The sequence below is a fragment of the Vombatus ursinus genome, unplaced genomic scaffold, assembly GCF_900497805.2.
Source record: "Vombatus ursinus unplaced genomic scaffold, bare-nosed wombat genome assembly UNPS02004350.1, whole genome shotgun sequence".
Lineage (NCBI taxonomy): Eukaryota > Metazoa > Chordata > Mammalia > Diprotodontia > Vombatidae > Vombatus > Vombatus ursinus.
In genome coordinates, this window is record NW_020944128.1 from 1 (window position 1) to 24,415 (window position 24,415).

A 24,415-nucleotide genomic window follows, 5' to 3' on the forward strand; every position below is an offset into this window, starting at 1 on the left:
AGGCAGCTCCCTGAGCCTCTCGGTTACCTCTGACTCCCAGCTCCTCAAGTCCGGCTCAGAGCCTGATCCAGACATCACTAAGCCTGCAGGGCACCTGACCCTTACTGGGGTGTCTCCTTCCCACAGGCCTGCAGGGCAGGGGAGGGTGGGGAGCTCCTACCTTCCAAAATACCGTGTCAAAGTCAGTCCCGTGAAACTTTTCAGGAATCCCCGAGGTGGACAGCTTGGGCCCCAGTAACGTCACGAACTCTTCAAAGTCCACTTGGCCATCACCTAACCGCACAGAGAGGGAGTGAGCCTGGGCCCGAGGGGGGAGTCATGAAGGGGAGGGGGGGGGGCCGGGGAGCCGGGCTTTGTTCTTTGCCGGTCAGCCTTGGACAAGTGGCTTCCTTCTCTAGAGCCCAGTGTCTGCCATCTATAAAATGAGCATACGGAATACCACCAGATCGCTTCTGGCATCAAATGAGATAACAGATGTGATTAAAAACTTTGAAAAAGTCAGATTTGAATGTGTGGCCTCATACACAGTAGGGGCCCAATGTTTGTTGAATGGATGGATAGATGGATGGATGGGTGGGTAGGTGGGTGGGTGGATAGATGAATAAATGGATGGATAGATGGGTGAGTGAATAGATAGAGGGATGGAGGGAGGAAGAGAGGGATAGAGGGAGGTCTGGGGTCAGCCATGCTGACTTTAACACACCAGAGACGTTAGCTTGTCGGCCAAATGAAGCCCTATTCAGCAGGAGTCTACTTCCCTCCTAATTCCACTATTAGTTTATCTACTTTGCAGATTTTCAAGCTTTATATAAGTCAGTCGCCAAGCATTTATTAAGTGCTTACTGTGTGCCAGCCACTGCGCTAAGCTCTAGGGCTACAAATGCAAGCCAAAAGAAAGCTAGTTCCTGCCCTCAGGGAGTTTCCATTCTAATGGGGAAGACAATGGTAGAAAGGGAAAGGGGGGGAGGGGCTTGGTGGTAAATCCAGGAGAGTGAGAAGCCGAGCTAGAGCTGGCAGCCCTGGGGGGATATCACCAACGGGAGACGCACCCGAAGTCACCCAAAGGTGTCTGACTCTTATTATGGTCTCCTGACACAGTGCTCCCCGCACCTGGAATGCTCTCTCTCCTCAACCCAACCTCTTAAGGATCCCTAGTTCCCTTCAAAGCTCCGCTCAAGCCGCTTCCTCCCAGACATCTTCCCTGATTCTCACCTTCCCACCTAGGGTCTCCCTTCTACCAAGTATACACACTTTCAATATGTATTATTTGTGTACATATTGAAGACTTCTTTTATTTACTTTTAATGCTTATGTGTGTGTACATATTCCTAAAAAATAGAATGTAAACTCTTCGAGGGCAGGCATCATTGTCTTTCTGCTCTTGTATCTCAATCATCCTAGTATAATGCTTAGCACATGTTGAGGTTGAGTTATTTCAGCCATGCCCGACTCTTTGTGACCCCATTGGAGTCTTGGCAAAGATATTGGAGTGGTTTGCCGTTTCCTTCACCCCCTCATTTTTACAGATGAGGAAACTGAGGCAAACAGGGTGAAGTGACTTGCCCAGGATCACGCAGCTAATAAATGTCTGAGGTTAGATTTGAACTCGGGTCTTCCTGATCCTAGGCCTGGCTCTATCCACTGCGCCACCTCCCTGCACATAGTAGGTGCTTAATAAATGTTTGCTGATTGGTTAATTGATTGCTATAGTCACCATTTTAAAGAGCAAAACCAGAGTTTGCTCTGAGTTTCCGCTAAGGTCACAATTGGCTCTCCCATTTATTGTGAGACCTTGGGCCTCAGTTTCCCAATGGTGTGGGATCACATCATCTCTAAGGCCAGCTTTGAGTGCATAGTCCTCTGCCACCCTTGACACAGCTGACTGATGGCCGCTGGTTTGACCACCAAGGAGAGGGAGAGGAGACAGTTAGAACTGGCCCCAGCGGTGAGCCTGGGGGACATTGTGAGACATCAGAAGCATTTCCCAAGAGCCAGAAGCATGAGGCCGGGCTTTGTGTGGCCAAAGAGGCTGGGGCAGGGGTTGGCAAGTGGACAGGCTTCCCGGGGGGAGACGTCAAGGAGCCCCTGCTGGGGGCCGGTGTTGGGGAGCCCTTGGAGGTCCTACTACGAGGGAGGTGGGAAGACAGGGCCTGAACAGAACAAAAGTCGGTTTGTCTATGGTCAGCCCCGAGCTGGGGACCTTGGGGGTCCAGGGACTAAATGGGGCAGAAAGCCCTGAAAGAGTGAGAGGAAGAAGTGAGGAGAGAAGGGAGAGCTGGGTAGAATGGGAGCTCCCCAAGGGCAGGGCCCTCTTGTCCTGTTTCTTATCTGTGCCTCAGTAGGAGGAACCTCATAAATGCTTGTGGAATGACTAAATGAGGGATCCGAGATTTAGAGCTGGAGGGACCTGGGAGATCTTTGCATATTACAAAAGAGGAAACTGAGGCCCGGAAGAGGAAGAAATTAGCCAATGATCACACAGCCAGCAAGAGTCAAAACCCAGGTCCTCTGGCTCTCAATGCAGCATTTTGCCCAGAACACCCCTCAGGCAGCTCAGATGAGAAAACTAAGCCCGTGAGAAGGCGGGGAGATGGACCCCATGACTCCCAGGGACTCCTCCTGCCCCACTGTCCTGCTTCATTCCTGGTCTATTACTTCTGCTGCTCTTCAGCCATGTAGCAGCCTCAAGCTGCCCGGTCTGTCAGTCTGGCTCATCCTTCTTTCTTCCTTTTTCATTCCTCCCTTCACTCCTTCCTCCTTTCTTCTCTCCTTCCTTCTTTCTCTCCTTCCTCCTTGTTTTCCCCCTCCCCCTTTCCTCCTTCCTCTCTCCCTCCCTCCTTCCTCCTTTCCTTCCTCCCTTCCTCCCTCCCTCCCTCCCTTCCTTCCTCTCTTCCTCTCTCCCTCCCTCCTTCCCTTCCTTCCTCCCTTCCTTCTTCTCTCCCTCCCTCCTTCCCTCCCTCCCTCCCTCCCTCCATCCTCCCCCAGGACACCCCCCCCCCTCTGGCCCCCCAGGCCCCAGGGTGGCCAGCAGGGTGATCATCTCTGATCATCTTGTTACCAGGGCTGCCTGGGGCACAGTGTAACCTTCCCTGTGCCAGAGGGCTCCTCAGCAAACAGCAGGGAGGAGGCTGAGGTAATGAGGAGGCATATTAATGAGCCCTGGTGGGCCAGCCGGGGCCAGGACAGGCGCCCTACCACTTAATTACCATATGCTGCTTCCTCAGCTGGCCCGTGTGTGGGAGCTGCTCTGGGCAGCCTCAGAGGACAGGACAGAGAGAGCGGGGTGAATGGGAGGAGGAGAGAAGGAGACAAGAGGCATACAGGGAGGGAGCAGGTGAGGAAGCCACAGGGGAATGGCGGATGGAATTGCCAGACGGTCCAAAAATGGGCTCTGTGTCTGAGCAGAGTTCTGGGGCACGTCAGGTCGTCTGGGGTCAGTCATTGACTGCCCTCTGCCCGAGAGATGGGACAACAGCCAAAACCACCTGGTGAGAGAAAGTGTGTACAAGGAGCCTCAGTTTCCTCATCAGTAAAATGGAGATAAAAACACTCTCACTACCTCACACAGGGTCATGAGAATCAAATAAGATGAAATCCATAAAACACTTTGTGAGCCATAAATCAATATGCAAATGTGCATTATTATAATTAACCTCCCTGTGCCTCAGTTTCCTCACCTGCAAAAGGGGGATAATTATATTTGCATCCCTTCCCTCACAAGGCCCCTTGAAAAGAACAAAGGAGACAAGGCATATGTTGAGCTTTGTGTAACGGACCGCATCAAAGCCACTTGGCATTCTTTAACCTCTCCATGCCTCAGTTTCCTCACTTCAGTTTTCATTGCAATAAAGACCTGATGACCCAGGAGTTAGGAGACATGTTCTGCTCTCTAACTGACTTGCTGTTTGACCCTAGGCACACCCCTTCCCTTCCTTGGGCCTCAGTTTTCTCATCTGTAAAACAGGGATAATCATACTCACACATACCCCTCATATTACAGGGTAGTTGTCAGAAAAGGGCTTTGCAAGTGGAAGCCGTTGTCATTACTTACACCAGCTCAGCGGAAGTCAGCCTCACTGGCTAGCTGTTCTGCCCTGCTTCATTTCACATATAATATAAAGCAAGGCCCAGAGACTTGCCTGAGGTCACACAGCGAGTAAGCGTCAGAGCCAGGGCTCGAACCCAGGTGCTCCAGCACGCTTGGTGACCCTCAGAATGTCCCACTGAGGTGGGGAGGGTGAGGTTTTATCAGAGGAGTAGACCGAGGCCCAGGGAGCAGAAAGGATGTGCCCTTCCTAGATCCGGGTTAAGTGTCTGAGCTAGAATTCAGACCCGGGCGTCCTGATGTCACATCCAGGGTTCTCTGCCACACCCTGACATCTCTTCTAGGAGCATGGGAACGTAGGACTGAGAACAGGAAGGAGCCGTGGGAGTCATCTGCAACAGCTGCTTCATTTTACAAAGGAGGGAAATGACTTACCCAAGGCCACTCATTGTTAGGGGCACTGGGGTGTGGGCAGAGGGAAGCTCAAAGGTCCACCCTTGTTCATTGAAGACAAGAGGTGGGCCCAGGGAAATGGGGGAGGAGGAGAGAAATAAGTGGAGGCTCCTCAGAGACGCAGCCTGACACTGGCAGGTGGCGTATTCCCTGCCGGGAGCTCCCCTTAGCTGGGTCTGCCTAGAAGGAGGTCTGGAAGGGGCGGCATGGAGGCAGGGATGTCCAGGGCTGGGGCCAGGACAGTGACAAGGTGAGGATGGAGGGGAGAACACCGGAGGGGCAAGGGGCATAGCCCCGGATGGAGGAGGGGCCCTAAGAGGGATGAACAGAATGGAAAGGAGATAGAGGGAAAGGAAGAGGAGACATGAGAAAGTGAGCGGATTATAATGAGAAAAGCAGGAAGTGATCGGACCAGGGTCATGCGCGTAGTGAGATCAGAGTAAGGATGGGAGGCTTGGTCTCCTGGCCCACTGGCTGGCATTCTTTCTTCCAAGGAGCAGAGACAGAAAGAAAGGGGAGACTCAGGTGGATGGGAAGGCTTGGCTTCCCTGGGGGGAGTGGGGGCAGGCTGGGGCCCGAGGCGCCAGGGAGGGGGTTACCGTCCATGTCCAGCCGCTGAATGATGACCTCCAGTTCCACCTCGTTGGGCATGTAACCCAGGGAGCGCATGGCGGTGCCCAGTTCCTGCTTGGAGATGAACCCATTACCATCTCTGTCAAACACTTTGAAGGCCTCACGGATTTCTGTGGGGAGAAGGAGCCTGGCTCACCAAGGCCCAGAGACCCTTTCCTTGTCCCTTCCAGGCCTAGGCTCTGCTCTTGGGTCCCTGCCTCACAGCCCCCCATCCACTACATTGGGGTCTGTATCTGAGGGAGGTGCACTGACCTGCCAGACATGCTTGAGCCCTCGCCTTTTCCTGAATTACAAACCCAACCAAGCATTAAAAACAAAAAAAAACAACAGACGAACCCAAACTTCCTCAATATCTGAAGGTCCTGGAGCAGCTAGGTGGCACAGTGGATTGAGCACTGGCCCTGGAGTCACGAGGACCTGAGTTCAAATCTGGCCTCAGACCAGACTTGACACTTACTAGCTTTGTGACCCTGAGCAAGTCACTTAACCCCAATTGCCAAAAAAAACAAAACAAAAAAAACCAAAACAACACACAAAAAATATCTGAAGGTCCTGGGATATCAAAGATCAGAGATTTAAAAGCAGAAAGTCATCTAGAGGAGGTAACTGAGGCACAGAAAGGCAGTGACTCAGTCACACGGGTGGTAAGCATCAGAGCTAGGATTTGAACCCAGATCCTCTGATTCTCCTTCTAGCACTCTTGCTGTTGCCCACCATGATTCCATCCCCACTGATGGAGACCCCAACCCCTCTAGCCTGAGAGCTGCCAAGCTGTGGCTGGACTCATGACAAGCCTCTCTGTGCAGCTAGGCTGGTCTTCAGGCAATAGAATCACAGAATCTAATTGGAAGGGGCTTCAGGGGCCACAACCATATAACAATGGGCATTTATAGAGTGATTTAGGGTTTTTAAAGCCCTTTACTCATATCATCTCATTGGATCCTCATGACAAGCCTGTGAAGTTGGTGCTCACTCCCATTTTACAGATGAAAAACTGAGGCTGAGAAAGTGACATACCCAAGGTCATACATCAAGTATGTGTCTGAGGCTGGATTTGAACTCAAGTCTTCCTGACTCCAGGTCCAACACTCTTTCTACCTCGCTGCCTCATCTAGTCCAAATCACACATGAAGGAATTCTGTCTATGACTCATCTCCCAAGGAGTCATCCTGCCTCTACAGGGGAGCCCACCACCTCTCTACTTTGGGACATCTCTCATTGCTAGGAAGTGTTCTTCCTGACACCGAGCTTTCATTTGCCTTCACAGTAATTTCTATCCATTGTTCCTGGTTCTGCCCTCGGGGGCCAACAGGACAAAGCTAATTCCCCCTCCCTGTGGCAGCCCTTTACATCCTTGAAGACAGATCTCATGTCCTCCCAGCTAAATATGCCCACTTCCTTCAGTTGATTCTTGTACGTCATGAACTTAAAGCCCTTCGCCATCTTGGTCACTCTCCATGTCTGTGGTGTCCATAGCCAAACCCAGGACTCCAGATGAGGGCATAGGAGGGCTGAACCCAGTGGGACCATCACCGCCCTAGCCCTGGAGGTTCTACCCTTCTGGATGCAGTCTAGATCACATTACTTTTTATGCCAGCAACATCATTCTGCTGACTTTGGGGGAGCTTGCCATCTACTAAGGCCCCCAGACTCTTTTCAGAACAACTGCTATTGATCTAGGCCTCTGCCATCTTCTATGGGTAGAAATCATTTTTTGAAACCAAGTGCAAGACTTTATATTTATTCCTACTGAACTTCATCTTACTAGACTCAGCCCAGTGATCTAACCTGGCAAGGTCCATTTGGCTCCCAAGTGTCACCCAGGGGTTAGCTTTCCCTCCTAACTTAGTGTCACCTGTACATTTGATGAACCTGCCATCTGTGCCTTTATCCACGTCATTGATTAAGATGCCGAATGTCAAGAGACCAAGCACAGGTACTCCACTGCAGAGCTCCTGTCACATTGACCCTGCACCATTAACAACTACACTGGCCATCCAGCCAGGTAAGAGTTCTGGGACTGCAGTCAGGAAGATCCGAGTTCAAATTAACCTCTGGCTATACGATCCTGGGCAAGTCATCTCACCACTGTCCACCTCAGTTTCCTCAAGTGTAAAATTGAGATAAGAACAGCACTTCCTCCCAGCACTGTTGTGAGAATAAAATGAGACAATATCTGTAAAGTGCTTTGTGAAACTTAAAGTGTGATATAAATGCTAATTATTATTATTGTTATTAATTATTATATTAGTGTCTAATCTGCATCCCTCCATCTTCCCTGAAAGAATGAAATAAGAGGCATGCAGTCAGTTACCAGACAGACTCAAAGTGTCTCTAGCTTGATGGGGTCTGTTAGAACCCAGGATCCACGGGCAGAGACTTTGATCAGGTCACCAGGGTCACCCCCACACTGCCAAGAGGCATTGAAGGAAGGCGTTGACCAAAAAACTCAAACACCTGACGAGCAGGTTCGAAGCGGAATTTTTGAAATCTGTTCAATTGCAATGACTCCATGTGCTTTCATGCTCACCTCCTGCTGCTCCTTACCGAAGCCCTCTGCTCCAGCCGGGCTGACCACCTCAGTGGCCCCCTAGATGCTCTGAGTCTTCCCACCTCCGCCCCTTTTCTCCTCGCTGTGTCCTCTCCCCTCCTCTCTTCCCTCCCTCTCTAAATCCCACTTCTCCTTTGGGACTCAGCACTTCTGATCTCTCCAGCTGGAAAGACTCTGAATCATGGATTCTGGAATTGGAAGAGGCCTCAAGGACATGGAGAAGAATCCAGACCAGACACAGACAAGACTCCACTTTAGAAAGGAAGACCTCCCGTGATGCCTCTTGAGATCAAATATGAGGCCTCTTGAGGCAGCGCCTTCCTCTGTTGGACAGCTCCCATGGCGAAGACGGTTTTCCTTCCACTGAGCCTAACCACCCTCCCAGCATGTTCTTCCTCCTCCAGCCTCGGGCCACATCCATTGACTGGCCTTTCTTTGGACACTTCATTAATGGGGTTGGATGGGATTGTCCAATGGTTTGACCAACACTGCCAATTTTAAAAACTGGACCTATGATTTCATTGGAACAGGGATCTCCCAGGTGAGGAAACTCCCTGTAGCAATGCAGATAACCCATCCTTTGCAATGGAAGGTTGTCTTGGAGATCTTCCTGAAGGCACTGAAGGGCATGTGACTTGCTCAGGGTCATACAGCCAGTATGTGTCATAGGCAGGACTTTTATCTAGATCTTCCTGACTCTGAAGTCAGCTTTATTTCCACTGTCATACTGCAGCTCCATGATCATGTCTGAATGCATTTTTGCAGAGAGACAGACTCAGAGACAGAGGCAGGAAGAGAAAGACCAAGAACCATAGAACTGGAACGTCAGAATACTCCTCAGATTAAGTCCAAACAGAACAAAAATGTCATCGTGTTTCCAAGATGATTTTTGTCTCCACCCCTTTTGTTAAATTTCTTTCCAGACTGAGAACTAGAGGGGACCTTAGAGATCATTTAATCCAACCCCCTCAATTTACAGATAAGGAAATTGAGGCAAACTGGGTGAAGTGACTTGCCCAGGGTCACACAGCTAGTAAGTATCTGAGGCCAGATTTGAACTCAAGAAGACGAGTCTTCCTGACTCCAGGCCTGGCGCTCCATGCAGTATGGATCATTTAATTCACTCTTCTCATTTTACAGAGGAGGACACTGAGGCACAGAGCAGAGAGGCTAGGTATCCAAGGTCAGACACGTGAGGAAGTGGTGGGTGCTGGAACCCAGGACCTCTACCCTCACCATACTGTATAGTTGAGATCATCAGTTCAGACCCTCTCATTTCATAGATGAGGAAACTGGATCCCAGAGCCCGCATATGAAATACTTAGCCAGTCATGCAAGGGGTTAGTGGCAGAGCTAGGATTCAAACCCAGGTCATGAGGAAAAGGAGACACGGTGTAGGGCCAAGAGACCTGGATTGAGGGAAGTCAGAGGACCCCAGAGTCCTGCTTTGCTTTATCCTACTTGAGTGACCTTGGGAAAGCCACTGGGCCTCAGTTTCCTCATCTGTAAAATTAGAGGTTCTAATTACTTACTTACTGACCTCCAAGCTCCCTCTCAGCTGACCCCCCACAATCATGTGATTTCAAGCCAGAGCTCCCTTCACACAAGCAAATGAGTCAAACCTTCCAGTCACGTGATGGTAGCTAGTGTTTGTCTGAACCACTTCTCCGGGAACATACTGTTTTCTCAGCAGAATTTCAGCTCCTGGAGGGCAGGGAATGTCTCACTTTTGTCTTTGAAATCCTTGCTCACAGCACAGTGCCTGGCACACAGTAGGCACTCAATAAATCTGATTGACTGACCTCAGAGATCATCCAGTCTATACTCCCCATTATACATATGGGTAAACTGAGATCCAGAAGGAAGCGTGGACCTCCACAACATTCTGGCCATGCCTCTCTTAATGGCACATTGCATCTGGCCCTGATCTAGATGGATTCACTCAAACTGATCTTCCCAGAACCCAGGTCTGGCCATTTAATTCCTCCACACAATAAACTCTAGTGAATCTTTATTGCTTCCAAGATCAAATATAAAATTCAGGGACACTGGCCTCTTTTCTGTGCTGTCACACAAAATATTCCAACTCCCTACTCCAGGCATTTACCCTGGCTGTGCACCCTGCCAGGACTGCTCTCCCTCCTCATTCCACCTCCAGGCTTCCCTGGCTTCCTTCCAATCTCAGCCCAAATCCTACCTTCTGTAAGATGCCTTTCTTGACCCTTCTCCACTGTTGGTGGCATCTCTCTGAGATTACCTTCTCTCTCCTCCCATAGAGAACTCATTCGAACATAGTTGTTTGCATCTTGTCTCCCCATTAAGACTGTGAACTTTTGGAGGGCCAGGATTGCCTTTTGCCATTCTTTGTATCCCCAGTGCACAGTGCCTGGCACATAGTAGGTGCTTTTTAAAAAATCTGACTAAGTGCATTCCTTACCTCCCTGAGATGGGTTCAAGAGACCACTAAGGGTTCTTATAATTCTAAAGATTCTGTGAACTCCTGGGACCAGGTCTTATCCATCTCTCTGTCCTCCAGAATGAGCAGTCCAGGGCCTTGCCCATAGCAAGGGCCCAATACATGCTGACTTACCCCACAGTAGGTTGGTCTAGGGCCGTGATTAGGACCCAGTGAGGCTTTTTTCCTAGGGCATTGACATGCAGGGGCACATTTTTTTTTTGGTAAGGCAATCGGAGTCAAGTGACTTGCCCAGGGTCACGCAGCTAGTAAGTATCAATTGTCTGAGGCTGGATTTGAACTTAGGTCGTCCTGACTCCAAGGCCAGAGCTCTATACACTGCACCACCTAGTTGCCCCAAGGGGGTACACTTTCAAGCTGAGGTCTCCTACTTCCCTCAAACAACCCAGCAACCTGACAGAGCTTGCTACCCTTGAGGGTCGTGTCACCAACATACCCTTCTCCCCCATGATCCCACTCCCCATCTCCTCCTAGAGATGGTCAGCAGTGCCATGGAAGCATAGGCCACACTACCTGGAGAGGAAACAGGCCCTTCCATCCTTTAGTGAGACTGCTCCCCCACAGGGTGGGAACACTGTTCATTGCTCACCTTGCCTCACCTTCAAATTAATTTGCCCTATGTACTAGAATTTGTAAGAAAGGCTCTGAGTCTGTGTTAGATGGAGGCCTGGAACCCAGGCCTCTTGCCTTCTCCTGAGAGATTCTGTTAGCTGTCCCATACTGCTTCTGTCTTCTCTCCAGTCCTTCCCTTCTGTCTTCCTCTCTGCATTTGCCCTTGGGTTTTAAGCACTTAGTGAATGCCTAATTGTTAGTGAGAGAGCTTTCTGCTCTAGAAACACGGAGCAGACTCAGGGGACTGATGTTCCCCATTAGTGAGGGCCCCTTCACCTTCTTTCATATTCCCTCCAGATTCTGAAGCCAGGAGCCCAAATGTGGCACCCTAGGGTGAGGGAGCAGAGTGTTGGGATGGTGGGTCTCAAAAGAAAGGTACAAGGCAGAGATGGAATTGTGAGCAGATCAGACGTGGAGAATCACCCCTGCCCAGCCATAGCAACGCCAAGAGATTTTTCATTAAGCTAGCAGGTAAGACTAGGCATTGCTCCAATTTCTAGAGTATTTTAAAGTTTACATTGAAAAAGCATTGATTTAGGCAGTGGCAGAAAGTGCCTAGAGGAGAGAGCCTAGAATGGATACATTGGAAGCTTTGATAGCATGAAGACAGAAGAGAAAGATGGATAATTATAGGAACTAAGAATTAGAGGATGAGGGTCCAGAGCAAGCAGAAAGGAAAGATGGGATAATGCAGAGTCAGACAAATCCTTTTTGGGAAGGGGTGCAAAAGAATGAAAATGTTAAACTAAGGAACAAGACTAGTTGAAGGGGAGGAGAGGATGGGGGATATCAAATGAGAAGAGGGGATAAGGGTGAGGGGAAGAGAGCTGGGGGAGCAGGGCCACCTTAAACAAAGACTGAAGTGAAGGAACTGAAGGAGCATTAGACTGTGTCCACAGCAGAAGAGGGAACGTGAACCTGAAAAGCTTCTGCACAGACAACATCAATGCACTGAGCATAAGAAGGGAAGTGGGTGAATGGGAAAAAAAAATCACTGTATCATATTTCTCTGATAAGGGTTTGGTATTTAAAATATGTAAACAATGTGTATGTATGTATATTTGTATGTACATATATGTGTGGGTGTGTATATAAATAAACTAATAGCTATAAAACCAGCAGAAAAATGGTCAAAGGACATGAATAAATAATTCTCAAGAGAACTGCAAAGTATTCACAACCACATGAAAAAAATGCTCCCAATCACTAATAATAAGAGAAATGCAAATCAGAACAACACTGAGGTTTCACGTCATACCTGGCAAATTGGCAAAGATGACCAAAAATGGCAATATTCAATGTTGGAGGGATTGTGGAAGGATAGGCACACTAATACATTGTTGGTGGAACTATGAAATGGGACAACCATTTTGAAAAGCAATTTGGAATTATTCAAATAAAGGGACTAAGGGGCAGTAATGGCCCTGGAGTCAGAAAGACCTGAGTTCAAATCTAGCCTCAGACACTTGACACTTACTAGCTGTGTGAACCTGGACAAGTCACTTAACCCCATTGCCTAGCCAAAAATAAATAAATAAATGAATAAATGGACTAAAACATCCTTACTTTTTGAACCAGAAACTTCATCACTGAGCTTATACTCCAAGGGAGCCATTGAAAAAAAAAAAAGTCCCCATATGCTCCAAAATATTTATAGCTGTACTTTTTGTGAAAGCTAAGAATTGGAAACAAAGTAGATGCTCACAGACTGGGGAATGGCTAAACAAATTGTGGTATGTGAATGTCAGGGAGTATGGCTGAGCTGTGAGAAATGAGATGTGTGATGAATTCGGAGAAACCCGGAATGAGCTGCATGAACTGACGCAGAGGGAAGTCGGCAGAGCCAAGGAACAACATACACAGTGAATGCAACAATGTAATTAGAAAAAACAAGAGCACACCAAAACATCAGAAGTGAATGTCACAAAATTATAAAGAGTGAATGGAAAACTAAAAATAAATAAATAAATTTTAAAAATAAAAATTGGGGGAAAAAAGAGTGAATGGGACTTGAATGAAAAGGGATGAAAAGACCTCACCCCCCCAACCCACCCCTTTGTGGAGGTGGGAGGTCCACAGGTGTGACAAATGACACACGTTTTTGCACTTTTTCAATGTATCGATCTGTTGCACTGATTTATTCCTCTCCAAAAAATACTATTTGTCATATGGGATGGCTCTCTGGGAGGGAGAGATGAAGGATCCAGGGATACTACGGTGATGTAAGAAACAGAAAATTGCAATAAAAAAACTTTTTTTGAATAAAAAAATTCATTTATTTATGAAACACTTACTATGGCCAAGGTATTTTTCCCCTCACAAGAACTCTAGGAAGGAGAGAGGGGAAGAATCATTCTCCCCATTTCATTGATAAGGAACCTGAGCCTTTTCAATGGGAAATGATTTGTATAAGGTCATATGCCAAGGAAGAATTTGAGGTTGGAATCGAGGTCAGGTCTTACGACTCTGAGCTTGGTTGGCTCTCCCTTGTACCTCCTGTGTGCCTGGCCCTGCTGGGTGGGGCAAAAGAGATGGAGAGGCATTCGATGCCATACTCGTCTGTTCAGTCAGTCTAGCTGGGGATCCAGGGCTCACATGGGCAAATGACTTGGCATGTAGCAGGAGAGACAGGGACAGAGAGACAGAGATAGAGAGAGAAACAGAGACAGAGAGAGAGACAGAGAGACAGAGACAGAAACAGAGAGAGACAGAGAAAGACACAGAGAGAGAGACAAAGACAGAGACAGAGAGACAGAGACAGAGAGAAACAGAGAGAGACAAAGACACACAGAGAGAAACATAGACAGACAAATCGAGACAGAGACAGAGACAGAGCATGGTACATGTGCTCAAATGTTGCGTACTGACCTCAGGCTCAGAGAGACTTCTGGAGCAGGGTGGTGAGGGAAGGCTTCAAGGGGGCATTCAAGCTGGGAGGATTAGGGTCAAGTAGAGAAGAGGGAGGAGAAGTGCATTGGAGGAAGGGGAAAGAACCTAGGTTCTGAGGTGTTGGGCATGGCCTACATGGTCGTAAGGGGTGGGGGTGAAGGAATGACTGAGGACACTGGCCTGTTTGGACTAGGATCTCTTCAATAATCAAGTCACCAGGCTGGACTGGATGGATGGTAAAGAGAAAAGCCTACCAAGGGCAGAAGAGTTCATAGAAATCTTAGGTCTTTGAGCTAGAAGAGATCTCAAAATTGAGCCTGGCCCCACCCAGAATGGGTCATGCCAGACTAAGCTTGTTTCCTTCTTTGACAGGGTTGCTAGGCTGGTCTGTCAGGAGAAGACTCTGCCCTTTCTCACATCCTCACGTGGGCAAACCCACTCACCACAGCCCCAGAAAAGGAATGGGGCATTACTTGGGCCCCATTAACACCCCCATTTTGCAGTTGAGATCACTGAGACCCAGAGAAGGGAAATAACTTGGCCCAGACTCACTGAGCACATTATTAGCAGAGACCTCAGGTTTCCAAACTCCCCAGCCAGGGTTCTGTCTGGCCCAAGATGCTGCCTCTCTGATGCTGGACAGGAGACATGGCTGCCCCCAAAGAAGGGACATGGGCAGTGTCCCTGTAGCCTTCTCCCCAGCCAGCCTCCTCCTCTTTCTCCTACCCCATCATTCAACAGGATGCAATCTCCTTAAGTGGCTCTCTGGGGGAAGGGGGGCAGCTGGCCCTGGAGAGATGGTCCCCCAGCCTGCCAGCTGTCCATAGATCATCTTTCTGAGCCAACTCTGGAGCTCCCAAGGACTGAGAATCCTTCCAAGAGAATGGCTTCAGGTCTGGCACAAGAAACACTGATGGCCTTCCTCCCCCTCCTCCCTTAGATATCCAGAGGATGGCTGAAACTCTTTTTCTACAGAGGAGGAAACTGAGGCCCACAGAGAGGAAGGAGCTTGCTCAAAGACCCCCAGGTGGCAACCTGCAGAATGGGGATGGGAACCCAGCTCCCCAATCCCGTGCCCTTCCCTCTTTTCTAGAAGTGACCATCGAGTCCAATCTCCTTCACCAAGGAGGAAACAGAAGCCCACCAAGGGGAAGAGATTTGTCCAAGGTCACGTGGCGAGCTCTGAGAGCAGTGGGGCTGAGCCTGGCAGGAATGGGGGTGGGGTGTTGGGGTTTCTTGGGCGAATGTTCTTTGCCCTTTCCCTCCCTGTCCCGTGCCTGCTCAGAGGATGCTGGGCTCCCTGTTAGCCAGCTTCTTTCCAAGGACATTGAGAGGTGGTGGGGCACAAGAGGAGAGGGACAGAGGAGCTGGTGCCAGACTTCAGGGCTTCACTCCCCCAGCCTAGAAGGACAGACCCAGAGCCGGCAAACAAAGGTTTGACTGGTCAGCCCTGGCCGTCATTCCCCAGGATTACCGTTTCCATCACCCTAAATTTTGACAGTAAGAATGGGCCATGAGCTTTCTGGGGAGAGGCTCATCTTCCCAGGCTTACACAGCAAGGTCTTTCCTGTAACCCCCGTGGTTTTGGGGCCAGAGTGACAAGGGCCCCCATTCTTCACAATCACTCCATCATACCTCCTGAGCCCTTGGCTTTCAACACCCAGCCCCAGGGCAATTGCTAAGTGGAGGCCGGCTGCTCCCAGGGCAAGAAAGCCCCCTCAGGTGTCTGAAGGCTCCCCATGGCAGACAGGGTAAGACAGGATTCCCAAGCACTTGCCTTCTCCCACTCCCACCCTCAAAGGAGCCACCCTGAGACCTAGAGTGCTAGAGGGGGCCAGGGTGCCTGAGACATGAAGTCCGGTGCTCTGGGGCTCCTAGCTCCCCTCCTAGCCTCGGGGTCCTCATGCCTGGGATGGGGATAATCTCATGCTCCCGAGCCTTAAATTTAAAGCTGGGCAGGAATGGGAGCTGATGGGACTTGTCACCACAGCCTGGTCCAAAGCTCCTGGGAAGGACTCCCCCCACAAAACTGCTCTTCAGACACCAGACGCTCGACCACTGGACAGTCATTCATTTACGTTAGTATTATCTTCTCCCTAGACTCAGGAGTAGGGAACCTGTGGCCTCGAGGCCACACGTGGCCTTCTAGGTCCTTGGGTGCGGCCTTTTGGCTGAGAAACTTAGGCCCAGAGTGGGTAGGTCGCTGGACCTGGAGGCAGGAAGACCTGAGTTCAAATTCTACTTAGTCCCTATACAAATCTTGGACAAGTCACTTCACCTCTCTCTGCCTCAGTTTCCTTAACTGCAAAATGGGGATAATAATAGGACCTGATTCACAGAGTTCTTGCAAAGATTAAATGAGATAACACGTGGAAAGTGCTTTGCAAAAACTTTAAAACAACAACAACAACAACAGACGAACGAAAGAAGTCCCGACTCCTGCGTCGTGGTTCCTGCTTTGCCGCCATCTTGCTGTGTGACCTTGGGAGAGTCACTTAATGTCACTGGGCCTCAATTTCTCCACCCACAAAGGATTATGGGTTGATTTAGAGCTGGATGAGACCTTGAAAGTCATCTAGTCCAATCCCCTCATTTTACGAAGGAGGAAACTGAGGCCCAGCAAGATGAAGTGACATGCCTGGGGTCACACAGGTAGGCAGAGGCAGTAGTAGTATTTTCACTCAGATCCTCTGACCACAAACCCAGGGCTCTTTCTACTCCATCATAATTCCCTTCCTCCTCCCTATCTGGCAGTGACAATGGGTGAGGGAGGGCAGGTGGAGCTGGCCTCCTTCTTCTCTTAACACCTAAAAAGTATCCCCAACCAGGGGTTCTGAATTTCCACAAGGGATTCTATCTAGTCTGTCCAGCATAGACTGGATCCTGACTTTCCCCTGGGGCTGATTTCCACCCTTTTCACTTCTCATAGTGGACTCCGAGTACTTGCCTGGAAGACGAATGTCCCCTTTCATGTCACTGACAGCCTCATCAGCCCAGGCCTGATAAAGGAGGTCCATTTCCTTCAAGGATGGGAAAGATATATATATGTGGGGAGATATATACATGTGTGTGAGAGTGTGTGTGTGTATTTCAGTGGCTACTTATACTACCTGGGGGAGGAAAGCTCAGGAACTAAGGCTTGAGTGCTAGACTTGGAGTCAGGAAAATCTGGGTTTGAATCCTGCCTCTGATACCATGCGACCTTGGGCAAGTCTTTGCTGACTTCACTTGACTTTGCCTCAGTTTCCTCCTCTGTAAGATGGGGAGGGAAGGGTTGGATTCAATGGTCTCTGAGGTCCTTTCTAGCTCTATGTGTATTAGCCTATGACATCAGCTCCTACCCAGAGGAGACAGACAGACAGATGGATGGCCAAGCTCTCCCCCCGTGGTGTGGTAGAAGGAAGCCTGGATCTAGAATCAGAGGACCTGGGCTGGAATCCCAGACCTGCCACTTGCTACCCGTTTGATTTGGGTGTAACTTCATCACCCTGGCAAACTCAGTTTTCCTGCTGTTGAGTCACTTTTCAGTCATGTTCCACTCTTTGTGACCCCATTTGGGGTTTTCTTGGCAAAGATACTGGAATGGTTCACCATTTCCTTCTCCAGCCCATTTTACAGATGAGGAAACTGAGGCAGGCAGGGTTAAGTGACTTGCCTGGGGTCTGTCTGAGGCCAGGTTTGAACCCACAAGATGAGTCTTCCGGACCTGTGGCCCAGCGTTCAACCCACTGCGCCACCTAGCGGCCCCAGTTTGCCCTTCTGTACAATAAGAGGGTGAGGGAGATGGTTTCCGAGCTTCCTTCTAGCTATAAAATCCCATGCTCCTGACTCATTCTCAGCTGCTGGTGCCTCCTGTCTTGTGTCTCATCAAGAGTCCAGGTGGGAGGGAAATCAGAGTCTGCGGAAGGCCCTGAGAGGGAAGAGGAGCCAGCCTGGTGCTCGGAGAAACCTCTCAGGTCAGGACTGGAACCCCGGCTCCAGAATAATGGGATCAGAGCTGCAAGGGCCGTCAGAGGTCATCTGCTCCAACCTTTTCCTCCCTGAGAAGGCTTTGAAAGTTCCCAGCTATGCTTTGCTGGGCTGCCTGTAGTGTGGGAGGATTTCCCTACTATGTTCTGATTCTCCCAGCTACCCCGAAGGTCAAGGGAAACAGTTCACCTAGATGGTAAATGACAGGCCCAAGGTCACACAGCAATACCCAGGCCTCCCTATCGGTCCTCAGCGCAGGCTCCCGACGTAGTCCTGGGTCCTGTGTCTGAGTCCTGTCTCTCCCAGCCTCTAGGAAGCGGGACTGGATAATCAAGCAAGGCTATGATGGATGGGGCCTGGTTATCTCTTCTCCCCGTCCTTTGGTGCTAAGATGGATCAGCTGTCAGCCCGCTATGTGTGGGAAGGGGAGGACTGGATTATTTAGTGTTGGCAGAGACCCCCTCATTTCACAGATCACTGTCATAGGCTCGTAGATTAAAGCTTGGAGGGACCTTGGAGGGCAGAGTGTCCAAAGCGCTCATTTTACAGAGCTGGGATAGACTGGCTCGGGAACCAGGGCTTGAGTGCTAGACTTTGGAATAAGGATGACCCGGATTCAGGTCCTGACTCTGCCACTTATTAACTATGTAACTTTGGGCAAGTGCTCATTGACTTAACTCTGTCTCAATGGACCTCAGTTTTCTCCTCTGTAAAATGGGGAGGGAGGCTAGAAACAGAGGAGAAAACTAAAGCCCAAGGAGGGAAAGTGATTTGCTCAGGGTCACTCAGCAAAGGCGGGATCTGAACCCAGGTCCTTTGACCCTAGACACTATACTACAGAGTACTTCCCCATGAGGCCCTCCAGCTGAGGCCAAAGAAGGGAAGTGACTTGCCAGGGCCCCTGATTTCTTTCTTTTTTTGGAGGTAATTGGAGTTGAGTGACTTGCCCAGGGTCACACAGCTAGTAAGTGTCTGAGGTCGGCTTTGAACTCAGGTCCTCCTGACTCCAGGACCGTTACTCTATCCACAATACCACCTGGCTGCCCCAGGGCCCCTGATTTCAAATCCTGAACTCTTGCCCCACAGTCTCACTGCCATATTTGGGGTGGGGATTCCTGGGTCCCATCCTTATGGGCCAGGCTCCCAACTTTGTACTTCCTTCTTTAATTTCTCCAATAGAATGCAAGCATGTTAAGGGCAAGTGCTATTACACTTGTGCTGTCTCTAACACCTAGAACACTTAGCTCTGGGTGTCTATGTGGGGGTGCATCACTTCCTCTCTCTCGACCTCAGTTTTCCTTATCTGTAAGAGGGGAACAATAGTCTCCTCCCCTCCAGGAGGGCGCTGGAGAGAGAAGGCTTGGTAAACTGCCAAACTTGGTCAATTGATAAGTATTTAATAATTAACTTGAAAAATTAGGAAGTTGGATTATTGTCGCATCCACTCACCAAGTCCTTGCCAAGCTGTGTGCCAGGCACTGTGCTATGTGCCGGTGATACAGAGCCAAAAAGGAAACTAGCCCCTGCCTTCAAGGAGCTTCCATTCTAGTGGGAGGAAAGACGGCGAGCAAACAATCTCCCGGGGCCCCACTTTACAGAGGGGGAAACTGAGGCTCAGAGAGATGAAATGGCTTGCTCAGGAAAGGACACGTACAAAGAAAATTAGCTTTGTCTCTCAACTATTTTTCTTTTTGGACAAGAGTAGGTTTTTGTTTTTTTTTTTTGCAATTGGGGTTAAGTGAAAAAAAAATTTTTTTTTAAGGTGAGGCAATTGGGGTTAAGTGATTTGCCCAGAGTCACACAGCTAGTGAGTTTATGTATCTGAGGCTGGATTTGAACTCAGGTCCTCCTGACTCCAGGGCAGGTCCTCTATCTACTATGCCACCTAGCTTCCCCAGGACAAGAGTAGTTTTGAAGTAGAGGCTGGTCTTAGCAGAAGACCTGGGATTGAATCCTGCCTTAGACAATTTCTAGCTGTCACTTAACCTCTTAGGGACTCAGTTTCTTCAACTGTCAAATGAGGATGACAGTGCCATCTGCCCCTCCGGGGCTATCTGAAGCTGAAATGAGATAATATTTGTGGAGTGTTGTGTGACCGTTAGCTGTTGTTACCTTGGAAAGAACAGTGGGTTTTTAAAAAAAATATATTTAGCTTCTTTATTTTCTTCAGGATATTTTGATATCGAAGCCCTAATTTTTACTTTAGGGAGAGAAATTTGTTGTTGTTGATATTAAGTCATTTCAGTGGTGTCTGACACTTCATGACCCCATTTGGTGTTTTCTTGGCAGAGATACTGGAGTGGTTTGCCATTTCCTTCTCCAGCCCATTTTACAGATTAGGAAACTGAGGCAAACAGGGTGCAGTCACACAGCTAGGAAGTATCAGATTTGAATGCATGAAGTTGAGTCTTCCTGACTCCAGGCCCAGCGCTCTGTGCATTATGGAGGGACAAGACTTGGGTTCAAATCCTGGTTTTGCCTTCACGTTCTGTGTGACTTTGGGCAAATTGCTGCCCCTCTCTGGGCCCCAGTTTTCTGGTCTATAAAACAAGGGTCTTGGACAAGATCCTCTTTAAGGGTCTGTCCGTGTCTAAGTTGCATGGTCCTTCCATCTAATACACGTTCTTCTCCCCTCTCTCCATATCATTGTTTGAGGCTCAGCTCAACTCCTCCGTTAACACTCCCCTGGTCACTCAGGTCTTCCCCTCACCCCTCCCCAATGCCTCCAGCATTTATGCTTGGGACCGCTCACTTGCCCTCTTCCCTGGTGTCTGGGTGCTTCTCTGGGAGCTCCAGGAGTGACCCTCTCCCCGGCCCCAAGACTCAGAGCTCTTAGGAGAGATAGAGCTTAACTCCTGAAGCTCAGGTCTCTGTCACTCCCTCGTTCAAGAAGCTTCAGTGGCTCCCTAATGCAATAGGATAAAACAAAGACTGGCATTTGAAGCCCTTCCTCTCCACAAACTCTTCTGTTCTAGCCAAACTGCTCTATTTTCTCATACTTAGATGCACTATTCTGTTTCCCCTCTCCAGGTCTTTGCACAGGCTGTGCCCTATGCATGGAATATTTTCCCTTTTTATGTTCTTTGCTCAGAGAATCCTTTGCTTCTTTCAAAGCATACATGGTTCAGGTGCCCTCTCCTATGGGAAGGAGGCCAATCTTGAAGCCCCTTTCTTATTCCCCTCCACCCCCCAAGCCCACAAGTATCCCCCATTAGAGTGTAGGCACTTGGAGGACTGGATCCTTTCACCGGTCTTTGTATCTCTAGCATCACCTAGCCCAGAGCTGGGCACCTAGCAGTGGCTTAATTAGCACCTGTTGCATTGAACTGAATCCCGAAGCAGAAAGTAAGCTCCCTGAGGGCAGAGACTGCTTCCTTTCTATCTTTGCATCCCCAGAGTTTTCAAGCCATCTTCAAGCCTGGAATGCCTTCCTTCCTTGTCTCCACCCCCCAGCTTTTCCAGCTTCCTTCAAGGCTCAGCTATAGTCCAACCTTCTGCGAGAAGCCTTTCCCCATCCCCCCTAAATGCTGGTGCCTTCCCTCTGTGAATTATCACCAGTTTGCCCTGTTATTTATATTTTGTTTGTGCAGAGTTGTTTGCATATCGTCTCCCCCATTAGATAGGGAGCTCCTTGAGGGCAGGAACTGTCTTTGGTCTTTCTTTGTATCTCCAGCACTTAGCACAACGCCTGTGCACACAGTAGGTGCTTAATAGATGCTTACTGACTTATTGACTTTGTATCAATAGTGCCTGGCACACAGTAAGCACTTAATAAATGCTGATTGGATTGGATCTGATTTAATACCTCAGAGAAGACACTGGCTTCTAATTTTGTTTCTGTCCCACTCTGCTGCGTTACTCTGGGCAAATCAACCACAATGCCTCCCTGTCCTCCTGTGCACAGCGGGGCTGGCTTTGTCCCAGGGGTTGGGAGAGGGGGGTTGGAGTGCCCTTCCATGTGAGGGCCCATGCTCAGGGCTCAGACCCTCGCAGACAAAGACGGCAGAGGCAGAGATGGTGGGGGAGGAATCCCCCAGCCAATCCCAGCCATGTCCTCGAGACTGACTCCCCAACCAGTCTTCCCTGGGTCTCCCCCGCTCACTGAAGGGTTTCCCTCAAGGAGAAGGTAGAATTTTGGACTCCCGTCAGCTGTTACAGAGCTTCTCTATCTCTGTCCCCAGAGATGGCCCAGTAAATGAGAATGCTCCCTGGATGTACTGAGATAAGAGTTATCTCTCTGGCCATGGGAGACCCCCGGGAACACGTATGTGTGAGCGTGGATGTGAGTCTGGGGGACTCGGGGTGGGCAGGGTCATTTGGAGACGATGGCACAGCTGTCTCACACCCTTGAAATTGCTGCAACCTGGACCACTCCCTGAAATCACCAGGGAATTCCAAAGAGTTGTACAGGCTTAGACCATATCAATATATCCTGATGTCTGTCTCTCTCTGTCTCTGCTTCTCTTTCTTATGAGTTCATGCACTCTTAAGCTCGTGCACTCACACATCCCATAGCATGCTCATAACGGAAAAGAGCTCTGGAACAGGAATCAAGAATCCTGGGTTCAAGTCTCAGCTGGGTACTAGAGTCAATTTGTGACTTTGGGCAAGGCCCTTCCCCTCTCTGAGTCTCAGTCTCCTCATCTATCTAATGGGGCCACTGCGCCCCAGTCTAGAGCTCTGAGGGAAGGATGAGGCACTCCCACCCTTCTCCAGCCCAAGGTTTCCACGAAAGCCCAGCTTCCCCAGAAGTCCCTGGGGATGGAAGGCTGTTCACTGTCTTGGCATTCAGAGAAGGGCCTGGCCCTGAGCACCGAACTGGCAAGGCTGGCTCACTTACTAAAGACCAAAGGGCAGGCCTGCTCCTCTGCCCTCAGCCATCTGGAGCTCCTGGCTGCCCGGGTTGTTTGACATCACTGTGCCCTGACCCTTTCATTTTCACAGAAGAGGAAACAGACCTAAAGAGGGGCAGAGACCCGTCCAAGGTCACACTGGGAGATAGTGCCTGAGCTAAACTAGAACGCAGGTCTGCTAGACTACCAGCCTGAGAGCAGCCCGGCCCTCGGCAAGGCTTGGCAGGGATTTGTCCTCAGTCTGCATTTCTCTGCCTTCTCTTTGGGCTGAGCATCCAGCTGGTGGGTAGTAAAAGCTAGCCCTAGATGGATGGTTGCTGGCTTGAAAGGGGAAGGAAGGAAGGTGAAGAAGGAAGGACAGGGGAGACTGACAGACAGGCTGGGAGGAGCACCCCAACCTAGCCGCAGCCTCTCTGCTAGCGCCTCCGTTCACTCTCCTGCCCATCTCAACTGGGATTCGAGCTCGGTCCTAATTTGTAGACTTGGCCGATATTTTTCACCATCAATCGAGTGTCTCTACCCCACCCCTCCCCAGCCCCCCAGCAGTTAGCCCGGTTGCTCAAATTCCATTCTCTTAATTGTCTGTCATCCATCAAAGCTGCCCAACCCTTCCCCACGTTCCAGACACCAACGAGTTCTCTAAGGTTCCTCCTGGAGGGACCAGGAGGGGATGAGACCCAGTTCAGGTGCAGCTGATTCGCCCTGAAGCTCCTTCGCTCACTGTCTGGGTTGGGAGGCCCCTTAGGGCCTCTCTGTCTGTCTTTCTCCCGCTTCTGGGATTCTGGCTAAGGATAGGTCCAATCTCTGAACCTGGTTAAGGCCGGTGCTGGGGGCTGGGGGTGGAGATGACATCGTCTCCCCCGGCCCACCAGGAGCCATCTGGCCGGCCCCCTCACTGTCCTCAGCACCTCCAAAATCCCGAGTCCTACCGGGCCCCTTCTGCTCCTGCGTGGGGGCAGATCATGGGCTCTAAAGGGCACAAGCACTGAGAGGTCCCCTGCTTCTCTGTAAGCGTCAATTTCCCTCCGGTGGGGGTGGACGATGGGGCATAACACAAAGAGCTTTGAAGTGAGACCTTGAGGACGCAGGTCAGGTTTTCGATGGCTACTTTTGACTCATGCGACCTTGGAAAAGGGTCTCAGTTTCCATCTCTGCAAAGATGAGGGGGTTCTGTGGGATGGCCCCTTGAATGGAGGCAGGAGGGGGCAGGGCACTGGACGAGAATGAGGGCCTGAGCTGAATCCTGCTTCCAACACCCACTGCTTGAACCTGTTTCCTTAGTGTAAAATGAGTCAGACAACCTAACCTTTCTGCTCCCTTATAGTTCTACATAAGTGATCTTATCCTCCTCCATTCCAGTTTCTCTCTCACTCAGTTTCCTCAGCTTCTCCCCTACAGATTGAATGGGTTGAGGAGGGCTAGAGGTCCTGTGGGAGAGCTGGCATATTAGCCACGTTCTGTGCCCCAATCTTGCCCCAGACCTCTCGTCTGGACTTTGGAAACAGCTGACTGCGATCTGGCCCCAGCCCACTTCTGGAATCTGATCTCCCCTCAGACAGTTGGCTAAAGCCTTGCTCTGCTCAAACCAAGTCAGTATTCTGGCCCCCACCCCACCCCAGACGTGGGCTTCTTTCTCCCCCATGCTTTTTACCCACATCACAAGCCAATTTAGAATCCTACCCTCTCCTCTGACAAGATCTGAATCCTTCCATCCTTCAAGGCCCAGTGGGAATCTCTCCTCTCCATGAAGCCTCTGATGCCTGGGAATATTCCTCAGGGGCCAATTTTCCAAAGTACATGCTGTGCCACTCACTGACACTTCCTAGTTGGGTGACCTTAGGGAAGTCACTTTTACTTGTCCAAAATTGGTTTTTTCATTCTAAAATGGTGTTATTGAAGGAGCGAGAGAGTCATGCTATTGGCCCTACTGCCCA

At 49.9% G+C, this 24,415-nt stretch overlaps 1 protein-coding gene across 1 annotated transcript in view; it reads right to left on the reverse strand.

The window, feature by feature from the left end:
• Positions 1-160: 160 nt before the first annotated feature.
• The window catches only part of LOC114023078 (calcium-binding protein 7-like), a gene marked incomplete at its 3' end in the record, with an annotated part of 29,973 nt that continues 5,718 nt past the window's right edge, over positions 161-24,415 (reverse strand). Inside the window, exons 2-3 of the mRNA XM_027835570.1 lie at positions 5,098-5,241; positions 161-273 (exon numbers count right to left, since the gene is read on the reverse strand). Of these exons, the coding sequence (XP_027691371.1) occupies positions 161-273; positions 5,098-5,241 (257 nt within the window). The remainder of the gene's footprint in view (positions 274-5,097; positions 5,242-24,415) is intronic.